This window comes from Zootoca vivipara, chromosome 2 (assembly GCF_963506605.1).
Source record: "Zootoca vivipara chromosome 2, rZooViv1.1, whole genome shotgun sequence".
NCBI classification, from domain to species: domain Eukaryota; kingdom Metazoa; phylum Chordata; class Lepidosauria; order Squamata; family Lacertidae; genus Zootoca; species Zootoca vivipara.
The window spans coordinates 92,145,138-92,167,231 of NC_083277.1; the positions used below are offsets into that span (position 1 = coordinate 92,145,138).

Consider the following 22,094-nt stretch of genomic DNA (forward strand, 5'->3'; position numbering starts at 1 on the left):
CGACACAATATTATGTTCTATCCCACTGCCTGGGGGCTGCTTTTTCTCTGTAAACTGCATGACTATGGGTTAAAAGTTCTTTGGCAGGATGGTATGGGTCTTAATCATTTTTGCACTTTTTTGTTTGGAGACTTTTCACACATTTTGCTGACTAAAAAATTCCTGATAGAGTTCTGCTCTTGTTTGCATGATACTTCCATTAGTTATTTCATTATAATATGGATCTGCATAGTCTCAAACTAGGCATAAAGTATATGAGTTACAGCCTGGACTTCTTAAGCTGGTGTTGCAAAACTGAGTTTGGAATTTTTACCATATTTTTAGAAGTATTCTGATTTAGGCTGCAATCTTAACCCCACTTACCTGAGAGTAGGTGCCATTGAATTCAGCGAGACCTACTTCTAAATAGATACAATTAGTAATGTACTTCAGTCTTTTTTATTAAAAAAAAACCTTAGGAAAATTTGCAGGGGACATTTCACCCAAAGCCAGCAGAGCTATTGACCACCTAAGTTCACTAAGGTGGAAGAAGAAGATCTCAGATGAAGAGAGAAAAATAGTCTGACCACATTTTTCCTGTCTCTTCCCCCGCCCCCGCTACCAATTACTGATGTAATCTTTGCCTCTGTTCCATTCGTCAATGGTGCTCAATTTTGCATTCAAAACTCCTTTTTGAGGCAAATACAGTTTCTCTAGATGTCACATTCTATCCAAGCTTTTATTTAAAAAGGAAAATCTGCATACTTGCCTGCTGTGCTGATTGCTGGCAAGCCATCAGCCATCAGAAGACATATGGCTCAAATTTTAAATATTGGCTGTCGGTTAGCCTGCACTTCAAAAGCTCTAAATTTAGCCAACGAGTAACCACAGCAACAAACTTGCTATATATCTTTATCCAGTGTTAAAAAAACACAGGTTCACTCACAGAGTGCTAACCTTTCTTGTGTGGGCTATGCATTTAAAGTGCAATTTGATGCCTGTTTTGATACTGTGTTTAAGAACTAATCTCTGGGAATAAGACCTTCCTCATTTCGCAGTTCGAAATTGCTGATACTCCATTTTAGTTCCTTTTTATACTTTTCCATATGCAGTCTCCCCACCCACATCATTTATTGTATCTGGGGAATGGGTGTATATAGGTGCCATTATTGTAGACATGTCTATCTAGTGAGCTCTGGGAAAATATGACATTGGCATATAGAAAACTGACAAAACTAGGTGGTTAAAAAATCCTGCCGCTGTTCAGCATGGACCTAAACTGACTCCTGCATCATGAATTTTTAAACACTAAAGTTGTTGTTTTTCACAATGCACAAGCCACTGAAAATGGGAGAGGATGTACATTAGAGCAGAGATAGGGGAATTTGTCCCAAGTTTTTGACTGCAACTCTCATGCCACCATCACCACTGGCCATGTTGGTTGGGATTGAGGATTAGGGGAAAGGGCTACAATACCACTAGGCATAACTACTGAACAGATAAAAACCTTTGCATTTTATCTTTTTGTCTCCATTTAGTGAAGGGATTGGTACTTTCAGATTGCGCTCCTTGATGGATAGTTGTTTCTAAAGCAGCAACCACTGCATAAACAAAATTGAAAACAACTTTATAAGTTGCATAAGTACGGTACTTCACCAAATTACAGATTAATGGGGATGCCAAGTAATTTTTTGTGTGGGCGCTGCAAGGGACGCTTATAAAACAGGCAAACTTGCAGTTAGTGGGAGTCCTATTTCTGTATAAGGCTGTGTGTGTAGACACTGGGGGAGCGGGGGGCGTACCGCCCCCAGCACCATCAGAAAGGGGGGGTACCATCGCGGGCACCCCCGGACAGGCGCCGCGTAACCCCCACTGTGCTGGGCGCCGCGCTCCCGCACACGGCGTGCCACACCCCCGAGTGACACCACGCCCCACAGTGGCATGCCACGCCCCTGGGACACATGCCACGCCCCTGGGACACATGCCAGCCACGCCCATCTGCGCTCTGCCCCCGGTGCCAGAGCATGCAGCTTCGCCACTGTGTGTAGAGCAGCAGTTCCCAACTATGCTCCAGGGAGCACTTGGTGCCCCACAAAGCATCTCCAAGTGTTCCACGGAGGGATTGGAAATAAAATAAATAAATATGTGCCCTTGGAATAAGGGCGATGATTGTGCTCCATGATGAATTTTATCTCCTAAAAAGTGCTCCACGGCTCAAAATGTTTGGGAACTGCTGGCGTAGAAGATAGTTTTCATTTGCATAATTCTTCATAGAAAGCGGTAAGAATACAGAGCTCCACAAGAGAACAGGTAGTAGTACCGTTTGGCATAGTATAACTGCCAAACAATCACTAATTATGTCATAACATTGGTGAGCAGGATGGATTTTGTTTCACCACACATTTTGAGTGATTGCACACACACCCTCTTTTGTGGAAGCAATCACTTTTTAATGATGTCACTTTGGTCCACACAAAGTACATGTAAAATGATACAGGTGAGATTTAGGAGTTGGTCTTGTGAAAGGTAATCTGCAGCCTGCCTTAATCTTACATAAATGTACAGTCTGTTTTAAGCTTTTTCTTTATCATTAGTTCAAATATTACTGTCTATTTTAAGTAAAAAACGTAAGGAGAGGGAAAGAGAAGGAGGTGGTAAGTTCAAGGGCAGGCTTTTTCGGTGGAGTGGGGGGTGAGAAGGAGTTATAGTAGTATTGAGTCATGTTTTAAGCCTCTGTTAAAGCACAGTAATAGTTCTTTAAAAAACTAGAAGTTGATTTTTCGTATTTTGCTTGATGGGAGTGTAAAAGTTGTTCTCCCCAAGTACAGGCTTGGAGTTAGGGGCAGGCCACCTGAGATGTCTATACCTGAGCAGGTGCCTATATACCATAAGCTACAGAGCCTAGGGCTTGCCGATCAGAAGGTCGGCAGTTCGAACCCCCACGATGGGGTGAGCTCCCTTTGCTCTGTCCCAGCTCCTGCCAACCTAGCAGTTCGAAAGCACCCCAGTGCAACTAGATAAATAGGTACCACTATGGTGGGAAGGTAAATGGCGTTTCCGTGCGCTGCTCTGGTTCGCCAGAAGCGGCTTAGCCATGCTGGCCACATGCCTCGGAAGCTGTCTGCGGACAAACACCGGCTCCTTTGGCCAGTAAAGCGAGATGAGTGCCGCAACCCCAGTCGTCTGCGACTGGACCTAACAGTCAGGGGTCCCTTTACCTTTATCCAGTCATAGACTCATAGGCTCATAGACTTGTAGAGTTGGAAGGGATCCTGGCTGGGAATCATCTACTGTATTCTATCCAATCCCCTGCAATGCAGAAATTTCAACAAACGGGTCCCCCATGCAATTTGAAACCATACCAGACCTTGCTTAGCTTTGCAAATGTGCTAGCAGCAATAAATATTACCACTATTTAACACCCATCACGACACAAAGTAATGCAGAATCATATTACAAATTATGCCTCTGAATGATTTAAAAAGTTGAACCAAAAATGAAATCGGTTTGGGGTGCCCCTATATTAAACTATTTAAAAATACACAATAAGCAGATTTGGAACAGGCAGCCAAGCACATAGGCCTACTTTATTTATATGAAAGGAGGCGTGTGTTGTGCCCTTAACATAAACTTTTTTTTTTGTTTCCAAGGAAACTCCAACCCGACGCTCTGTGAATTCTAATAAATATACATGACCAGAATAAATTACTTTGCACCCCGCCCCCCCCGGAGAACTCCATGCACGTTTGTTTCCTTTACGTGCCTCTCCTTCCATAGAGGGCTCCTGTTCCAACACATCCTTGGCACATTTCAGATCCGGCTGCCTTTATAACAGGCCGACATATTATATCTCCTTTCCTGAGCTTCCTGAAGCAGCTAAATTCCATCCCCTCTCCGCCTCTTTCTTCCTCTCCCTTTACAGTAAAAAGAAGCCGCTTCAGAGAATCCGTCCCGCTACGGACTACATTTCCCAGAAGACTGAGCGGCTGCCTCGTACCTCGCGTGGGCAGCGTGAGGCCGGCTTTCCAACGCCGCCGGGCCTTTGGGCGGAGCGAGCTTGTGCCGCCGCCCGGCCTTGTCACTTGGGCAGTAGTCGCCCTCCTTTGCCGCCGGGAGAAGCGCGTTGAGGAGCTGCGGGCGCGAGCCTACGGGAGGGACCCGCGACCCAAGGCAGGTGGGGGGGGGTCCTACTTTGGGGCAGGGGAGGTGGGCGGCGCTAAAAGAATTAAGACACCGCCAATTGGTTCCCGCCACTCAAACTCCTCCCTTCAGGTCATGTCCTCTGGATGGCCCTTCAGCGGCGGCGCGTATGAACTCTGCACATGCTCAGGCGCGCTTCCTCCTTACTTACGACACGGAAAAGCACACAATTTTAACAGAAGTAGTAAAGGTAAAGGGACCCCTGACCATTAGGTCCAGTCGTGACCGACTCTGGGGTTGCGCGCTCATCTCGCATTATTGGCCGAGGGAGCCGGCGTATAGCTTCCAGGTCATGTGGCCAGCATGACAAAGCCGCTTCTGGCGAACCAGAGCAGCACACGGAAACGCCGTTTACCTTCCCGCTGTAGCGGTTCCTATTTATCTACTTGCATTTTGAGGTGCTTTCGAACTGTTAGGTTGGCAGGAGCTGGGACCAAACTACGGGAGCTCAGCCCGTCACAGGGATTCGAACCGCCGACCTTCTGATCAGCAAGCCCTAGGCTCAGTGGTTTAACCACAGCGCCACCTGGTCACCTAACAGAAATAGTAGCGCAAGATAAATGAAACATCAAAAAGTACAAAACCAAATTAAAACAGCAGCAGCAGCACCTTTCGGATTTTGAGGGCTTTTTTGTGGTGGTTGTGGAGGGGGCGGGGGTCGCTTCAGGAATTGCAGATTTTCGGAGAGGCTCTCTTAAGAGAACCAGTGTGGTGCTGTGCAGTGGTTAAGAGTGTCGGGTTGTTCGACTGAAAAATTTAAACACCAATACTGTTAATATACCAATTGTAGCATGCCCAAAGCTCTGTGCATGAGATACAGGCATGGGATAGGCACCTGAGAAAAGCTAACTACAACTATGAAACAGTCTGATTTGACTAGTATTGGAGCCTTTGACTCTGTTACTAACTCATTTTATAAAGCAAGGTATGATTAGAAATGGAATATTTCTGTCCCCTTCACGGTTTTTGAGGGATGTGTATGAAAATACCTTAAGATCCTAAGGCCAGTTAGAGGAGACAAATCTGGAATAGGTTCTCTCAGTGTAAGGCAGCTTTGCATCTTCAAGTAAGGTAAAGGTAAAGGCAGGGCCCCTGACCATCAGGTCCAGTCGTGTCCGACTCTGGGGTTGCGGCGCTCATCTCGCTCTATAGGCCGAGGGAGCCGGCGTTTGTCCGCAGACAGCTTTCGGGTCATGTGGCCAGCATGACAAAGCTGCTTCTGGTGAACCAGAGCAGCACACGGAAACGCCGTTTACCTTCCCGCCGGAGCGGTCCCTATTTATCTACTTGCACTTTGATGTGCTTTCGAACTGCTAGGTTGGCAGGAGCTGGGACCGAGCAACAGGAGCGGGATTCGAACCGCCGACCTTCTGATCAGCAAGCCCTAGACTCTGTGGTTTAACCCACAGCGCCACCTGGGTCAAGTTTCCTATAAACGCACTGCCCTGCTGTCTGTGTGTTTGCTAGACAGTTCTGGATTGATTGTTTGTTTTTGCAGTGTAAATAATTATCTTGTTACAGGTAGGTAGCCGTGTTGGTCTGGATCGAAGTAAAATAAAAAAAATTCCTTCAGTAGCACCTTAAAGACCAACTAAGTTTTTATTTTGGTATGAGCTTTCGTGTGCATGCACACTTCTTCAGATACAGTGAAATGGAAGTTATCAGGCACTTATGTAGAGAAGGGGTGGGGAGGGGTGGGGAGGGGGAGGGGGGATCACTCAGAAGGGTGGTGGAAATGGGTGATTGACTGACTGATAGCTGTTGATGACCAAACCCTACGCCAAAGGATAAATGGACATAAATCTGACATCAGGAACCAGAAGACAGAAAAACCAGTAGGAGAACACTTCAATCTCCCAGGACATTCTATACAAGATCTCAAAGTAGCTGTCTTACTACAAAAGAATTTCAGAAATAGACTGGAAAGAGAAGTTGCTGAATTGCAACTTATCACCAAGCTCAAAACCATGGAGGGACCTGGTTTGAACAGAGATATCGGATTCTTATCTCATTATACATGATAAGCGATCTTCAGCCATCTCAACCCTTGCTTTTTCATGCAAAACCATTTGCAGTCGTTTCTGGTCATCAACAGCTATCAGTCAGTCAATCACCCATTTCCACCACCCTTCTGAGTGATCCCCCCTCCCCATCCCCACCCCTCCCCACCCCTTCTCTACATAAGTGCCTGGTAACTTCCATTTCACTGTATCTGAAGAAGTGTGCATGCACACGAAAGCTCATACCAAAATAATTATCTTCACATTCTTTTTACAGTGTTGGAAAAATAAAATCCTATACTGTATTGGAACCAGTATTTTCAATAGAAAAACATTAAGAAAGATGCATTGGGGTCATGATGGTCAATATTTTATTGTAGTAGCTTTTTTGTATTTTCTCATCTGAAAAACAGTAAAAATACATACATACATATATATATTTAAATCACCAGTGTCAGCTAGCGTGAATGGATATTGAGGCTGCCTGTGCAACCCTAGAGGGATGGTTGGCTATGACCCAGATTCCGAGTGTGCGTCTCTTTCAACCGTGGACATAGCAACAGCAGGATCTGCATCTGGGTTTGTCACTCGGGCAATGATCAGCCCCTTTGACGTCCTAAAGATCCGTTTTCAGGTACAGTTCACATAACAATTACTGAGTTGCTACAGTGAACAAACAAAAAGTTTGCTATCAAACTTAAGCCATCAACCATGCCCACTGTCTTCTCGATCAGTAAGCTGTATAGTTAGGAAGCTATTCCTTTATGAGTCAGCTTTCTAGGCTGTCTCATAAGAAATGTTCTTAAATTGGACAGCCAGTTAAATGAACTCATTCTCCAAGTCTCAATCCTTAATGTAGCTAAAAGAGCACCATCAGTGCACAAGACAGAGGTATCAACAGACTTGAGAGGGACCCCAACATTTGCATCAATACAAACATCTTTTAAAAAACCCTAAAGAGGGCATGACAAGAAAAGCAGACAGTGAGGACAGAGCACAATCAGTGTGACCACAGAACACTAGCTGGGACATTGAAAGCAGCATAGTGGAGCCTTTTGTTATAGGCCCCACTTGTTTAACAGGCTTGTGTTACATGCAATTAACATGCAAACACCGCAGAAGATGAAGTTAATTATCATGCCATTTGATCTCCGTAAGCCCTCCCTGCTTTAGAGACGTTGTGTGAAAACTGGTAATATACTCTTGACAGTTAGAATTATGTTCTACATGGCCTAGAAAGAGTTGAGAGAAGCACCCTAATTATTTAATTATTTAAACCAGGCATATAGAACCTGTGGTCCTCTAACTCTCAGCATACCTAACCATTTGACAAGCTGGCTGGGGCTGGGGTGATGTTTAACAACATGTGGAAGGCCACAGGTTTCATATCCCGAATTTAAACCATGAAGCAATTTACAGTGTATACATTAAAACGGAATGCCAACTATACGTGTCTTCTTTCAGCTTCAGATAGAGACACTTTCTGCCAGAAACCCCCAGGCTAAGTATCATGGCATCTGGCAGGCTACTTGCAAGATGTTCCAGGAAGAAGGGCTACCAGCTTTCTGGAAAGGCCATGTCCCTGCTCAGCTCCTCTCAGTTACCTATGGAGCTGTCCAGGTAAGAATTAGGAAATGTTTGGGATTAACTCTCTACCCTGAGTATTTCATCTTTTCCCATGACTTCCTCAACAAATCTATTTTGTTATAACTACCTTTCCTTTATTTGCCCTCAAGTACCAGTTTCACTTTTCTAACGGCCAGTTGTTGTAGTAGTAACAACAACAACAACAACAAGAACAACAACAAGAACAACAACAACATTGTTATTAAAATGGACAGTTAACAGCACATATAAAAACAAAGTAAAACAGCAAACATAAAAAAACTTCCCAATACAAGGCTGCCTTCAGATGTGTTCTAAATGTTGTGTAGTTCTTTATCTCCTTGACATCAGATGGGAGTGCATTCCATGGGGTGGAGGTGGGCACAGCTAGGATGTTGACCAGAACATTTGATCTTGTGTATAGAGGAGGTAGGAACCATGCATAACAAAGACTTCACTCTTTTGTCATCTGGACTCTTACTGTGCTTTCTAACCATGTGTAAAGTAATTATAATGCTACTACCGGGTATCATAGCTGCCACATGTTGCTGTGGCTCAGTCTGTTAAATGGAGACTCAGACTCCCCCTTCAGACTCCCCTCACCTTCAGAGTCCCCCTGTTTTACGCGTGTTCTGTTTATGCAGGCGCATCCCTGTGACCCCCCACCCTGTGCCGCCCCCTCCTCTCCCTACCCCCCGGCTTATCCCTGTGATTCCCCCCACCCTGTCCCAACCCATGATGTATCATGCCCCCTCTTCCCCCCACCCCCCTGCTCATCCCTGTGACTGGTCCCACCGTGTCCTGACCTATCCCGTCCTTTTCTCCCCCCCCCAACCCCCACCCAGGCGAGTCAGTACCTCCATTCGGCTTAGTCTGTAAAGGCTTCGGCCTAGTATGTAAACGGGAGCCGAGGTGCTATTGAGAGGGAAGGTTCTTTAGGTGTAGTACCAGTGTAGCCGTTGCTAGAGGGCGCTGGTTTGCAACCTGGTTCTTTTCCCAGAATGCATTTTCGTCTGAGTGGTGTGTTTTGAAACACGGGGTTTGGGTTTTTTTACCAGGCACAGGTGTGACATCTGTCTTTGAAAACGGTACAGGGTTGCTCTCATATTCGCATGCGGCATTGAGTCAAAACTTGAACACAATTGGTCAAGCGGTTTTGGTGAAACGTGGATACTAACGGACATGGCCAATTTACATTTTTATATACAGTGCTGCCTCGCAAGACGAAATTAATTCGTGCTGTGAGTCGCTTCCTCTTGCGATAATTTCGTCTTGCGAAGCGCGGTTTGCCGTGGAAAAAAAAAACCCGCCAAAAAAATTTGTCTTGCGAAGCACGGCCATAGAAAACTTTGTCTTGCAAGTCACCAAAAACATCGCAAAACGCTTTCGTCTTGCGAGTTTTGTGTTGCGCAAGGCATTCATCTTGCGAGGTACCACTGTATATAGATTGTGTGGAAGGAATAATAAGGATCAGTTAATCCAAAATCCTTACACTCTCAGGGAGGCACCCATTCCATCTCCTTGCAGTCCCCTCCCCCCCAAAGCCTCTCTTGCAGTTTGTGAAACCCTCTGTCTGATTTTTCTCTTTGCAACTGCTAGTCTAACAAGTCCTCACTCCCTTCTTCTGTGTGGAGAGGTACAGAAGCTCCAGGCCTTTTATGAAGGTTCCCTGACAACCAGGAGAGGCTTTTCAGGAGGTATCATTGAGGAGGAGGGATGGTGAAATATATATTGCATGAACCTTGCATTGGAAACCCCCCTTTCCATCCAATGACTGCAAGATGGTTTGGCATCCTGACCGTGCTGTTGTTACGATCGATCGTTCCATCCTTCTCCCAGATGACTGTAGTATAAATAGAGGACCAATAGATGGGTTTCAGTAACTTTTTGTTAGCATGCAGATAGACTTGCTGTAGGACACTAGTGTTCCTCAGTACTATATGATAGTAAAGGAGCGCAAACAGTGGTGCAGCTAGACTGAATGGTCTTATAGTTCCTTCCCACCTTTAGGTGGTAATGTATATTACGCTGAGCTTCTCTCATCCATCCCCACCATCTCCCCAGAAAAACATGTGTGGTGCAACCTGAGCCTTTGCATATTTGCTCAGAATTAAATCCCTTTGTGTTCAATGAGCTTATTCCAAAGTAAGTGTGTGAATAAGCTTACACCCAATCTTTCACCCTGAGCTTTCACAGACAGAAAGATAAGGGAGAGGACAGTTTAGAGAGAAACAAAAAATGGGCAAAGCCAGGAAGGTGAAAGTTTTTCTCCCTACCCACCACTTACCATTCCATGCTTTACACACTGCTGTATCCCTGCTATGTAAGAGAGAGAGAGAGAGAGAGAGAGAGAGAGAGAGAGAGAGAGAGAGAGAGAGAACCCAACTGTTTGCCTAGACAAGGCTGCCAGATATAACAAAAAAGACTCTAAACATGTTCAGAGTTTCATGTTGTAAGCTCTTTTAATTCATTATGGCAGCATCATAACTACAGGACAGGAACGTGCTTTGCTTCTTTGGTTCCGATACTGAAAACCCTCAGTCTGGACCACCTTCCAACTCCGCCCCACCCCTGCTGAGGTCATTTGTACAACTTCACTGAAAATTGCCAGACTAGAGTTAATGGAGAGTTCAGGGACACCGTAGGTGGTGGTCTTGGGAATTGAGAAAAGACAGACAACATCCAGTATTAGTAACCTCCCATTCAGCTGCTCATGCTGCTACTGCCACCTCCTCACATGGGGTGCAGCTGAAGTGGTATGAGACAGAATGCCTCTTCTTACTTGTATTATAAATAAATAAATAAATTATTATTTATACCCCGCCATCTGGCTGGGTTTCCCCAGCCACTCTGGGCGGCTTCCAACCGAATATTAAAAACAGTACAGCATCAAACATCAAAAACTTCCCTAAACAGGGCCGCCTTCAGTTGTCTTCAGATAATTTTTTTAAAAAAATTGTTATTGTGACGTGTGTGGCTGGGCTGCAGTGAAGCTTTTAGGTAATAGGTTTCATTCTCCTCGCTTTGGGTGGCAACCATATTTCTTACCTAAACTGATGGTGTTCATCTCTTGTTTTTCTTTCTATGCAAGTTTGTAAGCTTTGAGCTTCTGACGAAGTTGGTGCACCAGGGCACATCTTATGATGCCAGAGGCTTCACCGTGCACTTTCTCTGCGGTGGACTGTCTGCTTGTGCTGCCACCGTGGCAGTTCAGCCCCTGGACACACTGCGTACCCGCTTGGCTGCCCAAGGTGAGCCAAAGGTAAGAGATGGGTGAGAAGCTTTCCCCCTGCCAAGTCTGTCTCTTCTGCTGTGTGCAATGCATCCTTTCCCAGTTGGTTCTGCTCCCACCAATTTAGGTGATGGTCATTCGGTGATCTTGGAAGCACATGGCGGTTTCTTTCTTTAATTACAGGATCGAGAATGAGCAGCCACAGGCCATAGGCCCTTGGGCTCCCTTCCACTCCTTTCCCCATGCACAAGAGGAGATGAGAAGCTTCTGCATTTGTATTTTGTTTGAATGTAGCAAACTATGGTATGCAGAAACCATTAGGAAGAATACAGTGGTACCTTGGTTTACAACCATAATCCATTCCGGAGGTCTGTTTGTAAACCAAAACAGGTTGTAACCCAAGGCATGTTTTCGCCAATGGGGCCTCCAAAAAATTTTTGTTCGGAATCCAAAAAAAATGGGTTGTAATCCAAAAAAAAGGTTGCAAACCGAGATATGCACTTCCGGGTTTGATGTGTTTGTAATCCAAAATGTATGCAAACCAAGACATATGCAAATCAAGGTACCACTGTATAGCCAACTTACCAAGTGGTAAAGATTTTCTACCACACAGTTCCTTAGTCATAGATATTAATGAAAACATGGTGTGAATTTTTTTTCTGCCCCACATGCTTGTATATAGTAAAGGTTGGGGGCTTTATCAAATGGCAAGATTTGCCAATTGTGGAGTTAGTAATTGATGCTTTCCCTACCCCAACACAAATCTAAATTTTGGGCCCAGGGATCTTCCCTTCTGTCTCCAGAAAAATGATGATTCTGAATTCAGAACAATCGGTATTTTGCAGAAATATGCTCAATTAGCATGGCACGCCTTCATGCAGCGCATGGTTAATAAAACTTGCTCACACAGGAGGCCATGTGGGCCACCAATTAGGTTGGCTTTAAAAGAATGCCGGTTGCCAGAAACTGCAGCGGAGGAGAGTGTCCTTGTGCTTGGACTCTCCCTGTGGGCTTCCCAAAGGTATGTGGTTGACGATGGTGAAAACAGGATTTTTGGTCTAGATGGGCCATAGGTCTGATTGGGCAGGTTTGTCTTATGATAAATAATTCTGTCTTACCCTTTATAGAGTTTAGGTCTTAAAGGAGCAAGGTTTAGTATGCCGCTTGCAAGATCATGGCAAGTGGGTAAGGTAGGAAAATTTGACTGGACATTTTAAGGTGGAATTTGATTGGTATGTAAAGTATGTGCAGAAGCTCCACTCCATAAACTCTGGAGCTTTTTGTGAGCAGTACTGAAGCTTGACTTACACACTGATGCATATAGAGCAACAAATATCATAGGCCTCTGTTAATGGGTCACACAAAGTAACATACTCACCCATGAACTGTTCTAGATTTACAGGAACCTCCGCCATGCTGTAGCATGTGTGTACCAGCAAGAAGGGCTGTTGAGTTTTTATAAGGGGCTCAACCCTACCCTCATTGCCATTGTCCCCTATGCTGGCTTCCAGTTTTCCTTCTATAGTCTCCTGAAGAAACTGTATGACTGGATCGTTCCAAGTGAAGAAATGAAAACAGGTTAGTCTTGGGGGTTGGAAAAGTGTTGGTAGGAATTGTCTGTGCTGCTGTGTAACACCCCCACCCACCCCAGTTTTTTATTTTAAATAACTTTTTATTAGGGTTTATAAACAAGGATCATATAAATAATACATGTTACAAATAAATAGACCAAGTCTTCTACTGTCATTTGCCTATCAGAAAAATAGCACACTAACTTTACAGTAATATCTACAACATCTGGTTGCTTGTTAGTGGTCAATGCTTTGGTTCGTGAATACCACTCCAGTTGATACAGTCTGTCACTAAGTTGTACATAGTTGTGCTTAGAAAGTTGCTCCATTTTGTTGTAAATCACTGCTTAGTAAAAGTGCTCTATGGATAACTAATCATAATATCACTGAAGCCGTTAACTAATTCCTGTCTTAAGCTACTGAGCAGTTCTGAAACACATCCCTCAACTCCAGACTTCTCTTTTTCAGGTAATATTAAAAACTTCGTCTGTGGCAGCTGTGCTGGCGCCCTCAGCAAAACCCTCACTTACCCTTTTGACCTGTTCAAGAAAAGACTGCAGGTATCTGGCTTTGAGCAAGCCCGGGCAGCATTTGGGCAGGTGAGAGACGTTTCAAATTGCATGGATCTTTCTGCCTCCCTTTTTTGTGTGTACCTAACGTAGCCCACAATTTATGTAAACCAGGCGGATAAATTGAAAGTAAAATCTGAAACAACCTAGTCTTAAACTGTAAAAGGATCACTTTATAACAGCATTGTGTGACGTAAGGGCAGTGTGGCACTAAAATTAAGAATCCCACTGGTTATTTGGAGCTGTGTGATGGAGAAACAAAACGGGATCATTGGAGATGCTACTGGAAAACTGGTCTTATCCTCCCTGACCAGAGAACTATTTGATCAATTACATAATCAGTATATTTGTTACTTTTAAAATACTAATGTGCACACATTGAATTGATCCTGGAAACAAACTGGCAACCAGTGCAGCTGTTTTAAAATGGGTTGTATGTGATCTAAAGGGAATCTGATCTAAATGCTGTATTTTGGACCAATTGTAGTTCCTGAGCTGTTTTCAAGGGCAGCCCAGCACAGAGTACATTACAGTAAACCACTCTGGAAGTTACCAGGCCAGGGAGAACCTTCCACGGCAGGCCTTTTCTCCACCTCCAGAACATGATAACTCAGGACACATACCGGTAGTAATCTTTTCAGGATTCAGCCTCATTTTTTTGGCCCACATCCAGCCCATCTTCCTTCAAGCACAGGCTTAGCAGCTCATCAAGCCTCTCTTGATTCAGATGGAGCAGAGAGATAGAGCTTCGCGTCATTTTCATATCATTGATAACTTTACTCCAGATCTCTTTGTAGCCGCTTCCAGAAACTTCACATATTCCGTTCACAATCAGGTTTGACAGCCTAATCCGTTAGCTGATGGTTTCTGCAATCCACTGTTTCCAATGTTAGTACAAAACAGGAAGCTGTGTTCTGCCACAAACTGCACAAGGTTTCTTAACAGTGGCTGCATTTGTGCCATCCCTCACTCCATTCTCTTTCCCCCCAGGTGCGGACATACAGTGGCTTAGTGGACTGTGCCCAACAGATTGCACGGGATGAAGGAGCCAAAGGATTCTTCAAGGGCCTCTCCCCAAGCTTGCTGAAGGCTGCCTTTGCAACGGGCTTCACCTTTTTCTGGTATGAGATCTTCTGCGGTTTCCTGCGCACCGTGAAGTACCCCAATGGCCCCAAAAAGCAGGAAGGCTGATATGAGAGAGCTCCTGTCTGTGGAAACTGAAACATTAATCTGTCAGCCACACTGTCATATGTGGGGAGCGGGTGGGGGTGTGGAATGTGGATTGTGGGAGGTGTTTGCAGAGTGGCAATGTTTGTCTCTTTGCCAAAGCCCAGAAAGCACCTTACTACTATGTTTGGCCCAAATGAAAGGAGATTGCCGTCTGCAGCTTCTATCAAGGACATCGCGGGCCTGTCTTTTCTCCCTGGAGCACTTCCTGTCATGCCTCTCATGAGCACTTCTTGTCTTGCCTTCTATGGAACAGGCATTAACACCGGGAGGAAGTTAACAGATATTGCTATTGAGGCCCTCCCATCTTAGCTAAGTTCAATGGAGAATGTTCTTTACCCACTGGCAAACCTCTCTCTGCTTCCCCCCCCCCATCTTCTCATGACTCGGGCTGCTCTAACCGCTTTGAATCAAACCCTGACTTGACCTGCTCACATCCCCCTTAACTCTCCCGGGACACAGTTGCCAGCCCGGCTTCTCCAACCTTGACATTTTGTGGTATTTACCTCAAACCGAAGCCATGGTAAGCCTTGCTTACAGGCATTTGCTTCATGGCGCAGCTGCCTGTTAGACAGCTGGCTGCACTGGTGGTTCAGAATAGGCAGCAGAACTGCCGGGGTGTGTGTGTGTGTGCTGCTGCTCCATTAGGACCAATGAGACTCTGCTCCACAAACTTCAGCTTACCCTCAGTGGCACTGCCTGTCAGCTTCCTCCTCTTTGTAGGGAGGATAGTGGGGAATTAACTAGAACTAGCTGGCTCTTCCTCTCATTGGTTCTGGCTCCACCTGCTGGTCTGTCAGTCCCAATGGGCACCAGCCCACACTGAAATGTGCCGCAGCTTATCATCAGTCCTTGTTTGTCCTTGCCTCTGTGGGTGGACTTAGAGGGCATTATAGTGTTTTATCAACGATGGAACAAATTCTAAGATAAATAAAAAGGCAGTGGGGTCCAAACAAAGGGAGGCCTGCAGAAGAATGGGTAAGCATCCGCTCCCTTCCTGTCTTCTGTGCCAGTTCTATTGGTGCTTGTGTGTCCCATATAAGCACATTTTTATCACCTGCCCAAAATTGCTAATGTGGCCAGTATAATTTTGCAATAGGCCCACAAAGAAGGTGCCAACATTTTCCTTTTTTATAGTCTTGACTTCTGCACTCCTACCTTAATGCACACGGACTGAACTGAAAACTGGGGGGAGTTGCCTTCTGAACGTAGCCCAAGTCTTTTAGTTTTGAATACTAATGAAGAAAATGCCTCGTGATACTGATACTTAATCAATATTTTGATAACTGCTCCAAAATAAGTTTATCCCCTGGCAGATCATCTCAGGCACAGGTTTTCAGCACAAGTGAAATAGCTACTTATCTGCAATAAACTGACTCCAGTATAATATTTAGCAAACAAAGAGCTAAACTAAACTGTACCATTTGTCCAACTGAATTTGCCCAGTCTTCTAAATGAAGAAACCTGCAAGGAAAACCAGTCTGCAAACATGTCTGTGCAATGCTATACATGCAAACTTGGAAGTAGGTCCCTCTAAGTTTAATTAGATTTAAATGTGTTTAGGATTGCAGCCTTCAGGTATGTCCATTGTATTGGTGTGCTGAAGATTGGATTATTCTTATACCGAGTTCTTAAAGGAAAGACTCCACTTGCTCATCCATCTGTAGTTTTATTGGTCTGCTCGCAGTTGTGCTGTACTCTTCATTAAATATAGAGTAGCATTTTGGCATATAGAGTAGTTTTAAAGATCTGTTCTAACAAACTGGGTGTACTCGTGCCAATTCATTTTGCTTGCTGGAGAAGAAGGCAGTTTTCCTAATTTCAGTGTGGTAATAAGCTGGAAAAAAATAGGCACCTTTCTGTAACAAGACACAGTATCAGATGGCTAACCTGTACGTCACAACTCTCATCGCCCCTAGTTATCAGCTCTGCCGGCTGGTAAAGTGGAACATGCACTACAGCAGGGGTCCCCAGACTTACCGAGCGGCGGGCCGGTGCCCGCCGCGCCGACCGCGCGGTGGGCCGGACTGCAGGGGAGTGCGCGCGCAGCGGGCCGGAGGGCGGGGGAGTGCGCGCCCGTGCGCATGCGCACACGCACACGGGCGGAAAAAAATCGGCGAAAATCGCTTGTGCGCATGCGTATGGGCCTCCCCCGACCCGGAAGTGCACCAGAAATGACCTCTTCCGGGTCGGGAGAGGCCCGTACGCATGCGCACAAAGGATTTTCGGCAATTTTTTGCCGATTTTTCAGATCGCCGCTGCGCCGCGCGCCGTGAGAGCGGGCGGCGGCAGCGGGCGGCGGGGGTCGTCGCGGGCCGGATTGGAAGGCCGATTGGGCCGCATCCGGCCCGGGGGCCGTAGTTTGGGGACCCTGCACTACAGCATGTCTCAGCAGTTTGGGGAACGGAGAGAGAAATGTCTCTGCAGCCTTACAAATCAAGGAGCTGTCTGGGCTGGGATCCAATGAAAACCACCCAGCTCTTGCATCAGACAGAGTTCCCACCCTATGCTCTCCTCCCACAGTGTGGGCGCCACTGTGTGGGCCACACCCATTCAGCCACACCACTGACTTGGAGAGGACAGTGGGTGGAGATGTGCTCATGTTTCCATCTGTTGCTGCACAAGACAGATGTGGGACGTCTCATATTAAACAGATTCGTATACCATCTTCAGAGCTAAGGGGTTTTATTTCAGAGGCCATGGGATCATTTGTGCTGGATCAGTAAAGCCATAGCCATATCACTCAGGAGCAGAAAAATCATTCTGGTCACTTTCTACTTTTTTGCCTGTTATTAGAAAGGATTCTTCCTCATACACATTTTGGAACAGTCCGTGCTCCGTTTCCTGTGTATTGCTGGAAGAGAATTTGACTGTACAAACCCTTGAGTTACATATACCAAGTGAAGGTGTGAAGGTGCATTTGCAGAGGAGCATCAGAGGCAGACGGTGGGAGATGCCTAACTGGAAATCAGGCAGGCAGGAAGAGATATGGCCCCATGAAAATGAATTGGTTGTGGGAAACTGAAGCCACCACCAGCACTTACTCACTGGTTGTCACATGCAGTTGCCCCCGCAACCCCATATGTTGCCTTATCAACATGAATGCAGCAATGTATAGTTTTGTCCTCAGTGTGGCATTGGATGTAAGTGAAGAAGCCAGCCAAAATTGCAGTTGTTTTTGCCTTTAGAAGGTAGTATTTCTTGTAATGTTAAGGGGAACTTGCGCGTTCAGATCCACAGGCTCCTGAATATGGCAACAATATGCACATCCCCACTTTCTGTGCTCAGATTGTGCCTGTCACTCTGCATTAGAGGTTTTCACAACTGACCACAGAGCGCTTTTTCTGTAATATCCAAAGTTACTCTCATTTATAGTTCTGATGTGGCAAAAGCAACCCAGTGTGTATCTCTAGGGTTTATGAATAGGATGGTTCTACCTTGACGTAATCCTGCTGCTCATCTTCCAAACCTCTTTTGACTATGTAGGCTAATTTTAATCTTGTGCCTTATCCCACCATCATGTCAATATGCACTTTACAAAGCTAAGCCTTGAAGTCCAGTGGTTTACTGAGCGTCATAGATAGCATCAGGAGCTCAGCACTCCCTCCCCCTCAAACGGGGGTGGGGGGTGGGGAGGCGTTGAAAGTGGTGACATGAGCACCTGTACTGTTGAGAACTCCACTGAAGTATCCAATGCATTCAAGGCCCTATACTGATTTCTAGTAGAGGATATGATATTGAGCTGCAAGTCTAGGATTGATCTCAAGATGCTTGCAGAAAGCACTTTCTTTGTGTATACAGATGCACAAAAACAAATGTTTCAGGATCAATTATTGAGGACTTTTAGAGGGGTTTTTTCCAACTCATGTTGTTGCATCAAGGCTTAATTTATTATAGCATTTGTATTATTCATATATAAGCATATATTTTTTTCAATGTGGAGGGCTAAGGATTTGCATAAGCCTCAGATTTTCACCCTGTGTGAAACATGTGCTGCTCTTGGAAGAAAGATAATAAATATATTTGACATAAATCTGTCCAGCTACTTTTTGTGTGTGACGCCTATCAATCATGGCCTGGTCTTAAAAATTCTGGTGGAGAAGCACCTTGCAAGCATTTTTTCCCTTCTTCTGCACACAAGCAGTGACCTGGGAAGGACTGGGCCACAGGTGTTCTGAAGGTGAAACCAGACGTATACACAGAAGGGTCTCTTGCAAGTAGCATAATCAATATGTGCTGTGCTTTGGGAATCTCTTGCTAAATACAGGGGGTGGGATTCAACTAATTAGCCCCACTATTGGAAGCCTGTGCAAGGACTTACACTAGTGCTGCAGGGCTCCCCCCGCCCCGAAATTGGCCCTGGCCTGTGGCTGAGACCCCAGAACAGCATGAGGGGCGAAGAGGAGGGAGGTTGTCATTCTGACTGGCAGACTGAAAAGCTTGTGCTGACAGATTGATTGCCAAAGCACTGCACCAAATTCCTCCCATAATGTGTATGATATGAAGTTTTTTGGCAGTTCAGAATTAGGATGTAGATTGAACACTGACCAAAAAAACAGCCTGGTCTGCTTCTGGTCTTTAATAGCAGCTTGATGCAGAAATCAGCAGATGAAACTCTTCACAGCATTGAGACAAATGATCTCACTAAGCTCTGCACATCAGGCTGCTGTTAAAAGCACACACAGAAGCAGGGAATGGTTGGAAAGTTGGCACCTCCAAACAGAGATGAAAACAATAGCACTAGCTGGCTGTTAATTACGGTAGCTGGATTCCAGTGGAAATGGAACATAGCCTGTATATCATGTGCCAATATTTGATTCACTTCAAAGTTCACAGCTGAATTCACAAGAGGGTGCTGTTGTCACACAAGAAGGAGCAGCACTATGCTCATTTTGTCTTGCAAAGCTGTGGTATCTTAATTAGATCAGCATAAGCTGGGTTAGTCCAAGAGGCATGAAGGACTGTTAAAACAACAGATGGCTGACCTAATTGGTGCAGACAATACTACTGGGTGATTTATCCCACGCATCAAAAAGTAGGCCTAAGTACTGTCCAGGAAGGCAGGATTAATGCTGTTTTCATGTCAAGTGTTTTGCTCCTGGGAAGGGTGTCAATGGAATTAAGCTGGGAGTGTTCTAAACAGAATGCTGTCTATTAGAGGTAAGGTGACTAATGCATTGGATGGATGTGGCTAAGGGATGGAGGACCCTGCCTTCTTTGGCAATGTACACCCCAAGGAATCAAAGTAAGTACCTGCTGCTGAAGTTAAGGTTGGGGTAAAATGCTGCTGTTTCACAAAGGTAAGTGTGAGCATACCCTCTTTCAACTGTTTTATCCATTTTGAGCAGGGATGGGGAATATTCCCAATGTTATTGGGTTCTAACTCCTATAATCCCAGCCAGCATGACCGATAATTGGGGAGTTGTTAGTCTAACAGCATGGGAGGATCGAGCACCACAGATTCTCCACCCCCGATTCTAAGCATAAGAAGCTTCCTTGTGTTGGGTCACAGTATTAGTCTATGTGGCCTAGGAGTGGCAGGGATCATTTCCATACCCTAGCTGTAACCTGCTGCACATGCTGTTCCACTGTGCTACTGCTATATCCACCCTACCCTTCTCCAGTATTTCCATCATTGTCTCTGGATATAGGAAATTTGATGTCCAGTTACAAGGGGCCTTATCTTGTGTATGCATTACTGCTTACTCTTGTGTGCTCCCACCATAGGTGTTCGAAACCGAGTACACATTACGTTACACACAATCCGTAGGTATTCTGTAGTTTCCTGAGAAATAATCCTCTTTCATGCGCTTTCCCTCAAAGCAGCTTCCATCATATTTGAAAATGGAAGGCATGGTTAAGCTGAGGTGTGTACCTTTGGGACAGCAGTTGCACATGCACAGATGACAGAATAGGAGTTCGGTGCAGGGAAACAATCAGACCAGGACCTGGGGGAGATCATGGTTCAAATCTCTACTCATTCATAAAGTTCACTGGGTAACTGTGGGTCAGTCACAGCCTCTCAGCCTAACCTATCTCACAGGGTTGTTGTGGGGATTAAATGGAGGGGGGGAGAACCATGTACACCACCTTATGCTCCTTGGAGAAAAGGTAGGATATGAATTCAATAAATGAATAAATAATGCTCACTGATAGATTGTCATACCTACATTAGCTCAGCTGTGATTCCTGCATCGCAGTGGAGTAGATCGGATGACTCTTCAGGTCCCAACTCTAAAATTCTATGATTAACTATGTGATCAGCGAAATATGCCCAGTAACACCACACTTTTGGAATTGATCTGTCAATATTGCTTTGCGCCCTGGATGCAGAGGGAATAGGACTGCACTCGCTGGTCCTGTACCCCATGCTAATGTTCCCAGCAGTCATCCCTCTTTAGCAGTCGCACAAGCATCATTCATATGAACGGGCCTTGTGCTTGCACTGCTGTAGATACACATCTATAGTGGGTCTCCTGAGCAATCCTATAACCCAGAGGTTTCCAACCTTTTTGAGTCCACGGCTCCCTTGACCAACTACATTCTTTCTGAGGCACCCCTGTGGGGCTCAAGAGCCCAGTTATGCCTCCCCTTGCGGGCAGAGCCGGCAGCCCCTCACCCCTTTTCAAACACCCTCCCTCGCAGAGTCTTCCTTCAGCCTCCTCTCCTCTCCCCTCTCCTTGGGAGTCCTCTTGGCAGCCGCCCCTGGTCTCTGAGCTACCCCACCCCAGTGAGAGGTTCCTCCTTATGCCGCCCCGAGGGGTCTGAGAAGAGGATGCCCAACAGAGACTGGCTGAAGGTGGTGAACATGAGGCCACCATCTTACCTGCCTTGGAAGGCAACAGGCACCATTGGGCCTGCATGGCAGAAAGGCTCCCCTTCGGAGCACTTGGCTCCCAGTCAGGGCTTGCACACAGCAAGCACAAGAAAGGCCTGCCTGCCTGGCCTCCCACTTGTCTGTCCATTCCCAACAGCAAGGGCTGGCAAACTGGGTGGCTGGGCTGCCTCACCCACTTGCTTGCTTGCTCTGAGGCCGCCTCAGTTCCTGGTAACCAGCACCCCCTGGCCAGCCCCAGAGGCACCATTCGCCTGGGGAGCTTGTAGCCAGGGCTGCTGCAACAAACAGCTGTGCAAGCCTTTGGGAGGCAGAGACACGAGAGGGTATCAGAGGAGGGAGGGAAGGAAAGAGGGACAGAGGCCAGTGTTGCCCTGTGGCCCTCCTGACCATCATTCAACAGCACACTGCTCGAAAACCACTGCTTTAACTTTTCTAGTTAAATCCTAATGCTTGACTATTGGGGGTGTGGCCATTAGGCCCACTTGCATTTTGGGGTGTGCCTGCCTAGCAGCTGCAACCTTCCCCAAGTTATTAGGATATTTTCTATATCCAGACAAGATCTGCTTCCTTGCATTTCTGCTCATCCATTCAAGTCCTGGCAGAAAGCCTGTATAAAGCCTAGACTGGAGCACCTATAATTAAGCAGAACCGACCATAGGCAAACATCTCTGTGTAAAAGGAGCCCCTTCCCCCCAATGGAATGCTGCTGCTGGAAATCGTTGCTTTGTTATCATTGTTATTTATTTAACTTGTATACCACCCTTCATCCGTAGATCTCAGGGCGGTTCACAGCATAAAAATACAAGTTAAAAACACAAAATGCATAACAAGCTCCTCACTTCCAAAAGGCGGGAACAATAGAGTAGGGCCTGA

General features: G+C 45.8%; 1 protein-coding gene across 1 annotated transcript; it reads left to right on the forward strand.

The window, feature by feature from the left end:
• Positions 1-4,004: 4,004 nt before the first annotated feature.
• Positions 4,005-21,888, forward strand: SLC25A19 (solute carrier family 25 member 19). The gene is made up of 7 exons (XM_035104444.2): positions 4,005-4,149; positions 6,632-6,813; positions 7,644-7,799; positions 10,876-11,046; positions 12,411-12,594; positions 13,056-13,186; positions 14,147-21,888. The coding sequence occupies exons 2-7, from the start codon at positions 6,682-6,684 to the stop codon at positions 14,345-14,347; spliced, it is 975 nt and encodes a 324-aa protein (XP_034960335.1). The 5' UTR covers positions 4,005-4,149; positions 6,632-6,681; the 3' UTR covers positions 14,348-21,888.
• Positions 21,889-22,094: the final 206 nt, after the last annotated feature.

What these genes read in the sequence shown, in the direction of transcription:
- SLC25A19 (XM_035104444.2), top strand. Translation starts at nt 6,682, where the DNA reads ATGGTTGGCTATGACCCAGATTCCGAGTGTGCGTCTCTTTCAACCGTG. An exon ending in CTGCCCAAGGTGAGCCAAAG is followed by an intron (nt 11,047 to 12,410) that starts GTAAGAGATGGG and finishes GAACTGTTCTAG; the next exon opens with ATTTACAGGAACCTCCGCCA. An exon ending in AAGTGAAGAAATGAAAACAG is followed by an intron (nt 12,595 to 13,055) that starts GTTAGTCTTGGG and finishes TCTCTTTTTCAG; the next exon opens with GTAATATTAAAAACTTCGTC.